This window comes from Catharus ustulatus, chromosome 5 (genome assembly GCF_009819885.2).
Source record: "Catharus ustulatus isolate bCatUst1 chromosome 5, bCatUst1.pri.v2, whole genome shotgun sequence".
Lineage (NCBI taxonomy): Eukaryota > Metazoa > Chordata > Aves > Passeriformes > Turdidae > Catharus > Catharus ustulatus.
Genome location: NC_046225.1, coordinates 38,750,213 through 38,764,259, shown reverse-complemented (window position 1 = coordinate 38,764,259; position 14,047 = coordinate 38,750,213). Strand labels below are relative to the sequence as shown.

Sequence of the window (14,047 nt, the reverse complement as noted above, 5' to 3'; positions counted from 1 at the left end):
ACTTTACAGGTAGTACATGACTATTAATAAATTCTTCTTTCTCCCTATTTGTTTTCCTTCTGAAATTTGTCTTTGCCTATATCCTCCTTTTCCTAACAATTTCCCTCTTTTTCATGGTACCAGCTATTTTCTTTGCTCAACCTGCTTAAGTGAATAGTGTCATGAACCGACACCACGAAATTGTTCCTAGGTGGTTTGCAGGAGAGCCTGAGCACACCTTTTCAAAAGTTCCACAGGACTTGGTTTCTGCATAGCCTAAACAGACCATTTTGCTTGCAAATATCCCCTTATACCTTGTCTGTCTTCTAAAAACACATTTGCAAAACTATTTCTACAAGCTTGAGATAGCTTGAGGGCGAGGCTGCTATCTCAGGATCTTAACACCCTCTTGGGACCAGTCCCTTAGGGGACAAGAGGATCAGCATGGAGGCCAGCATTTCTGGTTTACAGAGTAACAGAGATCATTGTGTGTTCTAGATGTAAATATCAAGTATTCAAAACTCCCTGTAACTGAAAGACAAAAAAGTAAAAAAACAAAAAACCAAACAACCTCCCAAATCAGGAGAAGCCCTTCTACACCAATGGTAACATTTGCATGCATTTCTCATCCTTCTAATTACTATGGTATTCTTATAAAGATTTCAGCACTTTGATTGCTTTGCTTTGGTATTTTATTTTTCTTATTATGTTTGTGGGTTTTTTGGCTTGGAAATAGATTTAATTACCTGAAACTACTTGCATTCGGAGAGTATAGGTACAGTTTACTGGCAATCATATTCTATTTAACATCTGTAATATCTTAATATCATTGTATATATTGGAGAAGTTATGTTGTAAATTCAGGAATAAAAACATGAGACAGAATTATTAATTCAGGAAAACCAGTCCCACAGTAATAACTAGTATTCTGGTGGGTAGGCCAATGAAAACCTTCAGAATATTAGGCTTTTATCACTTATTCAGGCTGAAGTGCACACATAATTTATTTGAATATAATGATTTTCTGGGCATCATGAGAATCATGTCACAGGGCCAAATTAATGTGAACTTAGCTGTTAAATGAGATAAATGTCTGTACTGCATTCCTATATTAACCAAATTAAAATAAGAAAAAATCCCCAGCATGTAGATTGTTCCAAAACGATATTAACACAGTTTTCACAAAAATCTGCTGAACATAGATACGATCATTCAACAAACTGGTTTATTTCTTGCTGATTTATTATAATTTTTAACACTTAAATTTGCCAAAACACCATGAAAATACACAGTAGGAAATCTGCAACATTTTTCTGACTCACTAAGAATATTTTCACTCACCTCTGACTTGTCTCTTCTGGGATAGTCTACTTGGTACTCAGTTTCAACCTGTTCATTGAGAAGTTAGCATTGATTGATGTTTCCCTGAACACCTTCTGCCAGAAGAAGAATAAAGCATTTTCTCTAGAGATATTTAAAATATATTTCTTGTTGGATAGAATCCAGATTCAGACTAATGAATTAAGGAGTTTATTTAATATGGAAAAATTAATGACCTAACAGCAGAGAAAGAGCTAAATATTGAAGAATAAGCTTGATATAAATCACAATTTAAAAACAGTAATGATTTTGTTTTTAACATTTTTTAACATAGCATTAAGGGAAGGCAGATCCAGAATCCATGAAGAATCTACCAGAATAAGGGAGTATGCAAAATATGGCTTAGATTATTTTATATTTTCAAAATACTGCTTTTACTAACTTCAATATGCTTTTCACAATTGTTTTATGTTTAAATAATCATTCAGCTCAATCTGCAGCAGCCTAGGTCAGAGTAGCTTTAGTTTTCACACAATGTATATTTTTTAATCCTGTCAGAAGAACAAAATTTTATCAATTTGTCTCCTTTCTTTACTCATTACCCACCTCTTTTCTTCCACTCCATTTTACACCAGTGTAAGACCTTCTTGTTCTTTTTCTTTGTCCTTACCCACCTTGGCCATTGGCTCACGTTCATCACCCCTTCTGCTGTTCCCTTCTACCTCCCTGGTTGCTCTCATGCTCTGTCTGCAGCATTTGAGAATTTGCTGAAGTACAGATGGCAATTAATCTCTGTGAGTTCATCCACAAACATCACATTTTATTTTAAAGGAAGGCAATCTCCATTTTATAAGGTCTATCTTTTATCTGCTATAAGTTAATGAGAAAATAAAAGTTTATGTGAACTGTATTAGATGTTGCAGAATAACTTAATAGTAGTGCTATCTTCAAAACTATATATATATAAAGTTATTCTTGTACTACATTTTCTTTAAATACAGAAGACACTAAATGTAACTATACTGCAATAGAATTCTATCTGTCTTTCAAAGAGGTAGTTGAGTGATTGTCTCACAATTTTCATTTATCTTTTTACTCTTTGCTTTATAGGAGATCCTTTTCCTTTGGAATAAGTCTGGCTATTTCATCTCGTGTAGTCTGATGAATAGAGATTTTATGACCTCTCTGTAATGAGTGGATGAGGAAGAAATAGATTTCTAGATTTGGCTAGTGTTGGGCTATATATATTTTCTCCTTTTGTGAAAGGGAGGCTTAAGTGAAAGTTATTCCTGTAGATGCACATAAGGCTAAGGAAAAAGCAGAGATCTCTTAGTATACTTTTTGACACAAGCAGCTCAGTGGGAGACCCAGCACAGAAGGTTTAAAAGGCTGTTGTAAGGACTGAAATAGTCTCTGGACTTCTCAAAAGTCCTAATCTCTTTAGGGCAATGAGAGCTTGTAACTGAGCACATAAAGGTCTAAGAGGAGCTGCTGCTGGCAGAACTCCCAGACTTCAACCACTGATGAAGGTCACAATTGTTTAAAGTATATAATATAGAAATTGGAAGAGTTTTTATGGAATAGTCACAAAGTTTTGTTTTTGTAACTTTTTTTTTTTAAATCACTAATGGCAAGAGAGGCTTAAAACACAGTTTTGATGTTCAAAAAAACCGTGTTACAACGGCTGAATTACTGCCAAATCAGGGAAATGGAATTTTTCCCATTAGAAAAATGTAATCAGAATTATATATATTAAAATAAATTTCATCTGCATAATCTCATACCTTCTACAGTGTTAAATTTGTTTCATGCTTTTGAGTTGGTCAAGTATCTATTCCATAAAGAAATCGTCTTACTCTAGTTTTCACTTGAGTATGAAAAAAAACGCAATGTAAAAAAAAAAAAAAAAAAGAAAAGTCTGGAAGTGCTTTTTTACCAGAATGTTAGGGAAAAACAACATGCCTCATTTTCCAGTATTCATTTGTAGTACTTCTCCTATCCCCAATTATGTCAGAAGTTTAACTGCATTTTTATTGCATTATTAACATACGTCTGAGCCTGACTTTGAATCTTTTGAAAAACATTCAAGCTCAAAAATATTTTAACAGGTTTTTGAGTTTTTTAATTGTATTATACATGCAAAATATGTATTGTGAGTTGTCTTTTGAGTGATGATGGAAAGTATGCTCCTAAAGACTTATCGTTAAATATCTCTTTTCAAACCAATAAAAATATTAATTGTTATCTTGAGAAAACATCCGGTGTGGGTAAGAGCATGTCGAAATTCATCTGGCAGATCCTAATGGTTCTCAGCCTTGTTTTTTGTCTTTCGCTGTTATGAGGTGCTGCTTTCTTGACCTGGAGAATAAGATTGGAATTTAGTACCATCTTAAATCTGCATATTATCATTTTATAAGAAGTTGCACAGCTCCTGCCCTGTCAACAAGCTGACAATGTACTGTGGCTAGCATTTTAGAGAAGTTCAAGTAGCACACTTTGAAATCTGCTGATCTAAGGCTATGGTCAGTAGGAATGTTTCCAAGTTTTGACAACAGAGTGGAGAGGTGCTAGTGAAAATCTTTTCACTAATGCTGCTCATGAGAGAACATTTAGGAGACATAGTCTCCTTGAGACGATGTTGAACTTATAGGCGGTGCTGGGCAGAACAACCACACAACCCAGGTAATCTCTGTAGTGAACTGAGCCTTCTAGGACCCTGTAAGTCACACTGCAACCCACCCCTCTGTTGCTTCAGCTGTGTGTCTGTGAAATTATGTTTTAAAGCCTCATTATAGAAGAATTACAGATGATGTGGCCTCATTATTTCTGGAATAATATGTTTCTGGTTTGAGTAAGGAATCTCTCTTGATGACTTTATTATTCTGTGTCACTTTTCTGTCACAGTTTGTCCACTGGAGAATAAGTGAGAGAATAACAATGAGAAGATAGCACAGACTGACATTGTAGCTTGAGAACTACTTGTATGTGCAAAATGTTTTACTGAAGATTGTAAATAAATATCTTCTGTAACCTAACTGCTGGATAGAATCTGTGATTTAGAAGATGTGTGAGATTTTTACTTCCTTTTAATTTTTTTTTTCTTTTCCACTTCATTTAGATGAAAAAAATTGAAAAGTAACTGACTTTTAAATTGATGTGAAATTTTTCTGCATTAACCTAAACAGATCCATTTTCACTTTTAATTAGATTAAATGACCCAGTGTTTCCTGTATCAGTCCTATTTTATGTCAAAGTTCATTTCTGTCCTCAGCTTCTCTTGTCATTATGCACATCAGCACTTACACTCCAGTCAGTCATGAAGTTTGAGACTCAGGGGGCCTGATTATCTCAACCTGAAATTTCAGACTCAGCTTTAAATATTTATACAGATAATTAATTTTTGCTGTTCCTATACAGGATTGACATCTTCAAGTATGTGATATATGGTGTAGCAGCTGCATTCTTTGTATATGGCATTCTGCTGATGGTGGAGGGATTCTTTACAACTGGTGCCATCAAGGATCTCTATGGAGATTTCAAAATCACCACTTGTGGCAGATGTGTGAGTGCCTGGGTAAGTGGCTAAGAAAGCTTTTATGACAAACTTGATATGCTTTGTATATTTTTTTAGTGCCTTATGATGTTTATTTTTGGTTTTGTTTTTCTGTAATATTTTGTGATACCTCAGTTTAGTGTTTAAAATTTGCAGCAAAGGAGAACAGAGTTATAAATATTCTCTGTATTGGTTAAACACTAAGTAATTCTTGGTACTCAGGAGCAATGAATTCCACCAGCTGAATGAGAAAGCTTGTTACCTCAGCAACATAAGCTGCACTGAACAGGACTAAAACTGTAAGGCCTCCAGGTCTACTGGGAACAAAACATTTCCCATGCTAATATTTTCGGTTATTTTAGGAATCTTGCCTGTTCCTCTTTGGAACAAGCTGAGACCTGTCATCAGGTTCTGTTTTGTTTCTAAATGGCAAACATCCCATTACTTACTCCTGTGTTAATCTCAGATTTGGAGAGACCATTCGTTTATGATCCTGGAAAACCTGGATTTAAAAAACTCTGGTTTGTACTAGGACTTAAATGGAAGTTTATCATGCTAAAATTGCTGACTTTTTCAACTTGTATTATTTTAATATTTCTGTTCAGTGTCAGGTAAGTAACTAATTGTTTTGGTATTTGACTATTCTGCTTCTCAGCTAAGAGGCCTGTACACTTGGTAGCTCTTGGAGTTGGATGTTTCTGAAAACACAGTCTGCATCGTGATGTGATTTTGTGATGAATACTAAGTGAATAAATGCAACCAAATAGTTCTGGGTGTTAGAGTACACTTATTTTTTATTCTATATTAATGATAAATAATACGTAAATTAGTAGGTGGGGTTGGGTTTCCCACTGTACTTTACTGCAACTGTCAACTCTTAATTGAGTGGAATACTGTCTAAACAAATATAAGCAATAAATACTTCCAGTCACACAAAGACTATCAAAACTGGTATTTTGGATATCCTGACATTTAAGGTTAAACTGGACACAGATGATCTGCACATTGTAAATCAGTGTGTATGTCATCTCTATGTAGATGTAACCTGCTCCATAGTAATCCTGTGGTTTTGTCTCTTTTTCTTTTGTTCTTGTCATCGTTGTATGATTTTGGGACTTAGACTGAAATTGCTTCAAAACCTTTAAATAAATACATTAAAAAACACTGAGAACATTTTAAATAAAGAGCAGTCATTTCTTATGCCAGCACTTCCTTCATCTCCTGGAAAGAAGTCTCTAATCTATATTCACTGAAGACCTACTAAGTTAGTTCCAATTCTGTATAGAGTAGCAAGATTTTCAGAACACTATTTTTCTTCACAGCTCCCATGAATGCCTGTCCTCAATATTGCAGCAGAGCAGTGCTACATCCTCTCACAGTTTTGATAACTGTAATTCTCTAGTATGGGTCTAGCAGAAATGAAGGGTTAAGCAACTATTCTATGCTTAATATCATAATTATTATTAGTGATTCGTTATATTACTTCCTTCAACACTTTACTTTCCTCATCAGTAATTTGCAATGTTTGTGTTTTACTTTGAGAAGCTCTGGGTTGATACATCTAATGTACATTGTACATCTAAGGTTAAGGTTTATGATCACAATTAGAATAATCCATCAATTAGTTTGAGTTAAATATCTTATTGTCATTATTCTTGATATCAGTAGAAGTTTTTTTTCTTTTTCCTGGTGAAAAAACCCCGCAAACCTGCTGTTTGATTGCTTGTCTTATTTTGATGATGTGTCATTGATGAGAGATGGTGAGATTGCTATACAAATGTCTGGAGTTATTTTGGATTATTATTTTGGATTTAGTGTCTGTACTCTAGCAGGTATATTTTAATTAAAATTTAATATCCTTTTGACTAGGTTGATTTTCATTGTCTCATATTAAAATTCTTGAGGGAAAAATAACATCCTAGATTTTAAATATATATATATATTAGGAATTAGAAAATATTTCATTCTAAGAGAGACATGTTTAGAATTTACTCAGTTCCTTAATGCAATGATATAAAGAAATAAGACCTAAGAACAGCAAAAAGAATAGAGAAGAGGTAAATGAAACCAATACAGTATTGTGTGTCAAGGCCAGGTTGTTCAATTGCTAAAAACAGAATTTTGTTGTGTACAGTTGCCAAAATGAAATAATGTTATTGAAAGGGGTTGGCAGATACTACAAGTAGCAAGAAAGCTTACAGTAATTTCACGAATACAAGCCGCAGCAATTTGACAAAAATTTTGGTGGAAACCCGGAAGTGCGGCTAATAGTCGGAGGCGGCTAATATGTGAATAATTTTCTGACATTTACAACCCCAGACGTGCCAGCCAGGGTGCCGAGCCAAGCACCTGCCAGTAAAAGCCGGCATTCCGCGATTGTTACAGTGTTACTGTGTTGCCCTGGCTCCCTGCAGGCAGCACGGGGGGCGGGGAGAGAGGCGGGAGAGCTCTCTTTCCTCCTCTGCCGCAGCCCAGGGGAGGGGGGAGGACGGGTGGGGGGGTGCGCCGCCATTGCCGCAGCTCGGGGAGCCGACGGGAGCCCCGCGCAGCCATTGCCGCGGCTCGGGGAGGAGGCGGGGTGCTTTCTCCGTGCCCGCTGCCCTTGCCACGGGCGTGGGAAAGCTCCGTCCCTGCCCGCCGCTGGCGCCACGGGTGTGGGAAAGCTCCGTCCCCGCCCGCCGCCGCTGCCGTAGGAGCGGGGGAAGCTCCGTCCCTGCCTACCACCGCGGGGCAGCGCCGACCCGGAGTGACCGAGCCCAGTGGCAGCGGTGGTCGGCCCCGAGCGGCAGCACCGGGCTGGGCCACCTGGCCCCGTCAGCAGCCCCTAGTGGGCCGAGCCTGCACAGCCTTAGCTCAGCCAGTAAACCCCGCCCTCCCGCGGTTCTGTTACTAATTGCACGCGGGTCCTCGCTGCGAACGACAGAGAGGCTTATATTCGGGTGCGGCTTATCTATGGACAAAAACCAAAATATTTGCCAACACCCAGAGATGCGGCTTATACTCAGTGCGGCTTGTATTCGTGAATTTACTGTACTTGTATACAGTTTTGAGCTTTTAATTTTGTAAATATTAAAATCTAAGCTGTCAAAGATTAAACAGTTGGTTTCTTTTACCAGTGACTTAATACTAGAGAAATGTAAGCACAGGATATTTGTTGTTTTGAAAAAACAAAATTATAAAAATGGCTCCCCATCTGAAACACCTTTGTAAAAACTCCAGTTGTGACTATGACTTCACATCAAATTTGTCCACATCTTTCTAAATGGACATTTAGCATGTTAAAGTCTGATAATGAAGTCCTTCAGCTTTACTGTTGTCGCCAGTTATTTGCCATTAAAATGTTGCATGAGCAAATTTGTCTGTGACTAAACCTATTATGAAATGGAGGAAAAATAATCAATACAAAATTTCAAGAGAAAAATTACTTTAACTCTGTACGGATAAGCTGTATTTCTATGTATGGAGATAGGAAAAGTAACATTTTTTTCTCTTTTTTAAGACATATTTTTGAAAAGCAGGCTTTTAAGAACGCCAATAGCCAACATCTGAAGGAACTTTTCATGTGCCCTTCCTGACCTCCATCCTGAGCTGCAAATAGCTCATTTTCTAGCTCTGAATGGGCAAAAGGTAGTTCTTTTTCCTGAAGTAATGGAAAAAGAAATAGCTCATCCTAACAGTTGCAGGGACTGTATAGCTGATTTATCAGCTGATATGAGCATTCAGAGGCTTAGCATCCAAGTCATGTCAGTGCTGCCATGGAGTAGAGCCTCTCACATCTGAGAGGCCTTGTGAAAGTGGCAGTGAAGACTCTCATTGGCAACATTTGCAGACTTAATTTACTGTGAAAAGTAAAACAAAAGCGGTAAACAATGCCAGTCACATTCGAGGAGGGATGGCTTTCTTTCTAGGCTTCATTTTTCCATGCCTGAACATGCTTTTAGAGTATTAAATGAACAGTCATATATAACTGTGCCATAGCATGATTAGTAAAGAATGGGAGGCAGGCCTGAAGCCAGCTGTAACACGTTTGCAATTTAATGCTCTTCCTGTTTATACCCAGCTCCCCTGGCCATGGAAAGTCTCATTTACACCTTGTTTTAGAATATCTGTATATTGAGTCAATAGAAAAAAAAAAGAAAAAATAAATACAATGACACTTTCTCCCTCGTGTTATGCTATGAAATGGGAAAGGATGTTTGGTTTTTGCTTTATTTCATCAGAAAACATTATATATAGACATGGCAGTTGTATTTCTATTTCTTTGTACCTTGCTTTTCAAAAGAACCATGTTAAGGCTCTAGAGAAAAATGTTTTATATTCTACACTTCACTTACATATACCTTTTGTACCTTTAGTTTTAGGAATATTTTATTTTAATTACTGACAAAGATTTTTCTGCTTTTGAAAATAATTCTGGGTATCTGATTACCTATATGCTATTTCACACATGCTTCTTGAGTGCCTAGATTAAAACGTGAACGTCCCAAAATATTTCCAGATTATATTGTGCAAAAAAATGATGGAAGCTGCACAAATGTTCTGAAATACCATCTGTGAACTCGTCACTTCATCTTTTCTTCACAAGACCTGTTATTCTAGAGGCAATGAAGCTGCATCATATTGACATTTGGTTCTTTGTGTAATAGGAGGAAGAGAGCTCAGAGCAGACTCCGCTGGCTTTCCCACCCAGAACAGATGTATTATTTCTGTATGTTAGAAGTGAAGCTCTCATTTCTAAAAATTAGATACCATGTCTGGACATTCTGGGGGAAACTGCTGATCTGAAAGACAGGGAGGCCTTGCTTCTGATGAAATTCTGCTTCGTCTGACAAATATAGTATGCTTCATACCATATTTGTGAGAAATAAAGGACCTTCTCTCCAAGACAGCAGATATACTTAGGGGTTCAGAATCCTTTAAACCGATATGAACTAGGGAAAGTATCTAAAAATCTCTTGTCCTCATACATGTCTACCTGTCTATGCTGTAAATAGTTTCAGTCTGTGATATGGGAAATGGGGAAGGTGAGATTCATAGTGCTCTGAACTTTCAGATTGCTCAACAGAAAACCGGAAACATGATTTTTTTTCCCACAAATTACCCAGAAGATAATAGAGTAGTTAATTTCAGGGAGAATGTATTATGACACAGTTATATCCTACCTAATTAAGGATGTCACTAAGGTTGTCAAGAGAAAGGTCTGTGCTCCTTCAGTAGTTAAAGGAGAGGGAGGCTTAGGCAAACTTTGTCAGATGAATTGAATTTTTTTGTGACTTTCCTATTTTCTGTAAAGATAATAACCCTCAAGTCTTTTAAGTTATGTCTTTTATATTAAGCTCTTCAATCAACTACATACATTTATTTGGATGTATCCTGCCTGGCCCCTTTAGCTGGAATTTAGGTGAATAATATTTTCTATCTAAACAGAGCTGGAGTTAGTAGATTAAAGAAAACATACTAGCAATTTAATGGGTTGTTGGAATTCATCTTATACCTGGATACTAAACCAGTGTTGGAATTTCTTTAGAGAACTCTGTTCCTTGCAGTTTTCTACTCTTGATCTTGAAGTAGGAAGAATAAGACCTAGCTATAATTCAAAACTCAGTTGAATGGTTAAGAGAGTTATCTTTATATCATTCTCTCCCAACAGCATTGTTAATACACATGTGGAACCCTGAAAAGGAAGGAGAAAGCAAGTTATCTTTTTCACTATTTGTTATATTTTTAGAAATATTTTGCAATCAGCTCAGAAATTATTTTGTTATGCATATCTAGGTGCTGACTCTACCTTTTTTCCTGTCTTATTTCTGTAATCTGTCCAAGTCTTTTTGTTTTTCTTTATTGTATAGTTACAGATTTTCTCACTCAGGAATACTGCAAGTATAGAGTCATACTTCCATTTGATATTTCTTTTCTCCCACAACTTTCCATGTGTTGTATATGCAGCCCATTTGTTAACTGTGGTATTCATTACTTCTTTTAAAAGAGGAGTGTGCCAGACATTGCAATCTGCCTTGCCAGTAACTTCTCATCTTCTCTTGGTCTTGCTGCTCACTGACAGCAATGCTGTTGTTGGTAATAACTGGATGAACTGGAGGGTTTTGCTTCAGATTGTGTTTTTGGTCTTGCACATTGATGAAAGACTTTTTTCTTGGCATGTGAGCTCAGTCAGTAAGTATTTTTTGTTAATTAAACTGCTGTCATATATTTCCAAAGTATGCTTAACTTTGGGAGAGGTTACACATTCTCCATGGTCTTTAACTTTCTTTTATGGATCATCCTAAATTGCTCAAGATGATAGCTTTATTTCCCCTGTGTTCAAATAATCCATCTCAGCTTTAACTAGAATGTTTCATCAGATGACAGTTTCCCCTGATCCTTGTTCTCACCTGGATAACTTATTAACTGCATCTAGACATCTTACTCTTTTTATAGCTATTTGAGCCTTTCAATGTCAGTGAAATTATCACAAATTCATTATTTTTATGGTGAAAGAAAACCCGTAGAAACCATGTACCTTTGTTCTCCATATGAACTGCATCTTCCTGTTGCTATCTTATGAACTCTTAATTAGCTTTGTAAATATTTTTTGGCATTGCTTGCACAGGAAGGAGGGAAACTTTTAAATTTATTCAAGGTCAGAATAAAAGCTTAAAAGGTTGTGTTATTGACTTTCAATGCTTGGGAAGACAGGAAACAAGCAAGAAAGGTCCCTACCCCTTCATTTTCCTATAGGCTTCTCAAAACCCATTAAGAATATATCAGAAGAGAAAACACTTTTTTTTTTTTTTCTGACAGGCAAATATTAACCTTGAGTGACACACTTGTTTAAACTTATAGCTGTTATTTCTGCTTTCTGGTTTAAGCTTCACTGACTTGTTTCCAACTGCAAACCATGGAATCTTCCTGAAAAAATGTTACCATGCAAATTTTGGAAATCTGTATTGTTCAGTACTTTCCCAGCTGGGCGTTTCCTCTCCATCTGTGTATGGAAAACTTATCACTGAAAACCATTAGAGTACGGCTCAGGATTTAATAAAAAATTTATCAGCTATTTGGTGGCATAACCTAGAAAATTTACTGCTAGGACCAGCCCACGTTGTCAGGGAAAAAGTAATGATGGAACTGATTGTTTTTTGTACTTTATGTCTTCAAATTGAAGAGTTCCATGGCATGAACATAGAAAGGAGGGCACATGAAAAAGGAGTATTTAATGAAAATATCCTGTCTATATTTCAAAAAACCAGTTTTAAAAACAAATTTTATACCTTCAATCACATTTGAATACATAGCAAATGGCTTAGCTATATTCTGAGAAAGCACCTCCTAGCATCAGAAAAATACCACCAGAAAGAAAACCAAAAGCAGGAGGATAATTTTGCCAATTTGAAAATATGAGTGTATGCATTTTGAGAAATAATTCCTGTTTGAAAGATTGTAATAAAATTACATAGGAAATTCTGCTTTTGGCAAGCAGCAGTAAAGATCTAGTGCTTCCTATAGGACTTCAGAAGCCTGTCAGACTGCAAAAAATTAGTCTTGCCTGAAGGATACATAAAACAATTAATGATATCTTTAGGAAAATCAATGTTATAAACCCATCAACATTCTAAAGAAAATTCAGAAATAAAAAATAAATTAGAATATTTGGTTTCTAAGGAAGTACCAAGAGACAAACTGTATACTCTCAAGGAAAAGCTTAGTCTTGCATCAATACAAAGCTGTCTTCTTCAAACTGAGATTTCATCCATTTGTTTGCTAAGTAATATTTCAAAAAGTGAATCAATTTGTTATAGAATAATTTCTGATGTGACTGTGGAAATCTCCTCCTACACTACTACCAAAAAATCAACAGCATAAATCAGAAAGTAAGCCAGTTTTTTACAGGTATGTAAATGGTTTCCATAGGAATATAAATAATGTATGGAATATTTTAACATTAAAATACACATTTAGAGAAATATATGTACAGATAAAAAAAAAAAAGTAAATAGATGAAAAGCAGAATGCAACAGTGAGAATTGATCCTAGTTCAGACAAAATCAGTTTTTCTTCCTTCTCAAATATCTGTAGAAGAAAAATATATCAAAAAAACAAACAAAACTGTTCCAAAATGTAATTTCAATTTTCTGGGTTTTTAAATTTTTTGATTAACATATTTTAATGATCAAAGAAAATTCTCATTAGGTAATATTCATTATATGAATGAATTTCAGTCAGGCAAACCTGAGAAGTCTTCCCTCTATGGAGAGAAATTTGGACCAATATTGGCTTTTTTTCCTCTCAAAGCCATTGATTTGAATGTAAGCCAAGGAATATCAACCACATGAAAGTAATAGCACACCATGAAATCTATCCATGTTTCAACAAGACTTTTGGAGCTGTGCCTGGGAGTGTAAAATGTTAGAGAGAGAGAGGGAATGAACATGTATTGTAGAGGCAATGATAAATGTCCAACAAGTGATTGTTAGCAATGAAAGTGATGTTATAGAAAAGACTTTGCACGTGTGTATTTTCTGTGGTTTACAGTGCATTTAGTGATAAGAGCAACAGTCTCTTCCAGAAGCATTGTATATAAAATGAGACAAGTTGAAATATTTTTGCTTAATCTTTTATCTCTCTCCATGAATGAGGCATGAATTTGGAGATGCTAGTTAGTGCAGAAATTAAAATGTTAGAGGCCATTTCCTTGTGAGCTACTCAACAGTCTTTCTTAAACATGTTAATGTCTAAAGACATCTGCACAGTTTTTGTTTTTTTTATTTTCTCATTTATTTACATTTAAATAAATAATAACATTTTTGGTTCTAGACATTTTAAAATAAGCAGCTGAGGCTGTTTAGCTTCTGCATTGTTAAAATGTTTTCCAGAGGAACTCAGCAAGTTTTCTACTTGCTGTCTTTCATATTTGCATATGGGGAATTTTATATGTAAAATGCTGCCACCAAAAAAATCCATTGGGAAGAGATGGAAATATTTATGTAGAGATTCTTCTTTAAAAATAATAAAAATAAAATGTAAATTTTGCTGGATGAAATCTGAACCTCTGAAAAGAAGAACTAAACTTCTGCAGGGTAATAATACAGGTGATAAACAGGAACGAATATCTAATCGTTAAACTACTCTGTCATAAAAGTTTATTGATAAAGAGCCCTTATTGAGTCTGGACTGTTGATGTAAGGTGTAGTCAGAGCC

General features: G+C 35.8%; 1 protein-coding gene across 1 annotated transcript in view; it reads left to right on the top strand.

The window, feature by feature from the left end:
• GPM6A (glycoprotein M6A) overlaps window positions 1-14,047 on the top strand; it is a 126,231-nt gene that overhangs the window by 93,475 nt on the left and 18,709 nt on the right. The window contains exon 3 of the mRNA XM_033060352.1: window positions 4,717-4,873. Coding sequence (XP_032916243.1) covers window positions 4,717-4,873 — 157 coding nt within the window. The remainder of the gene's footprint in view (window positions 1-4,716; window positions 4,874-14,047) is intronic.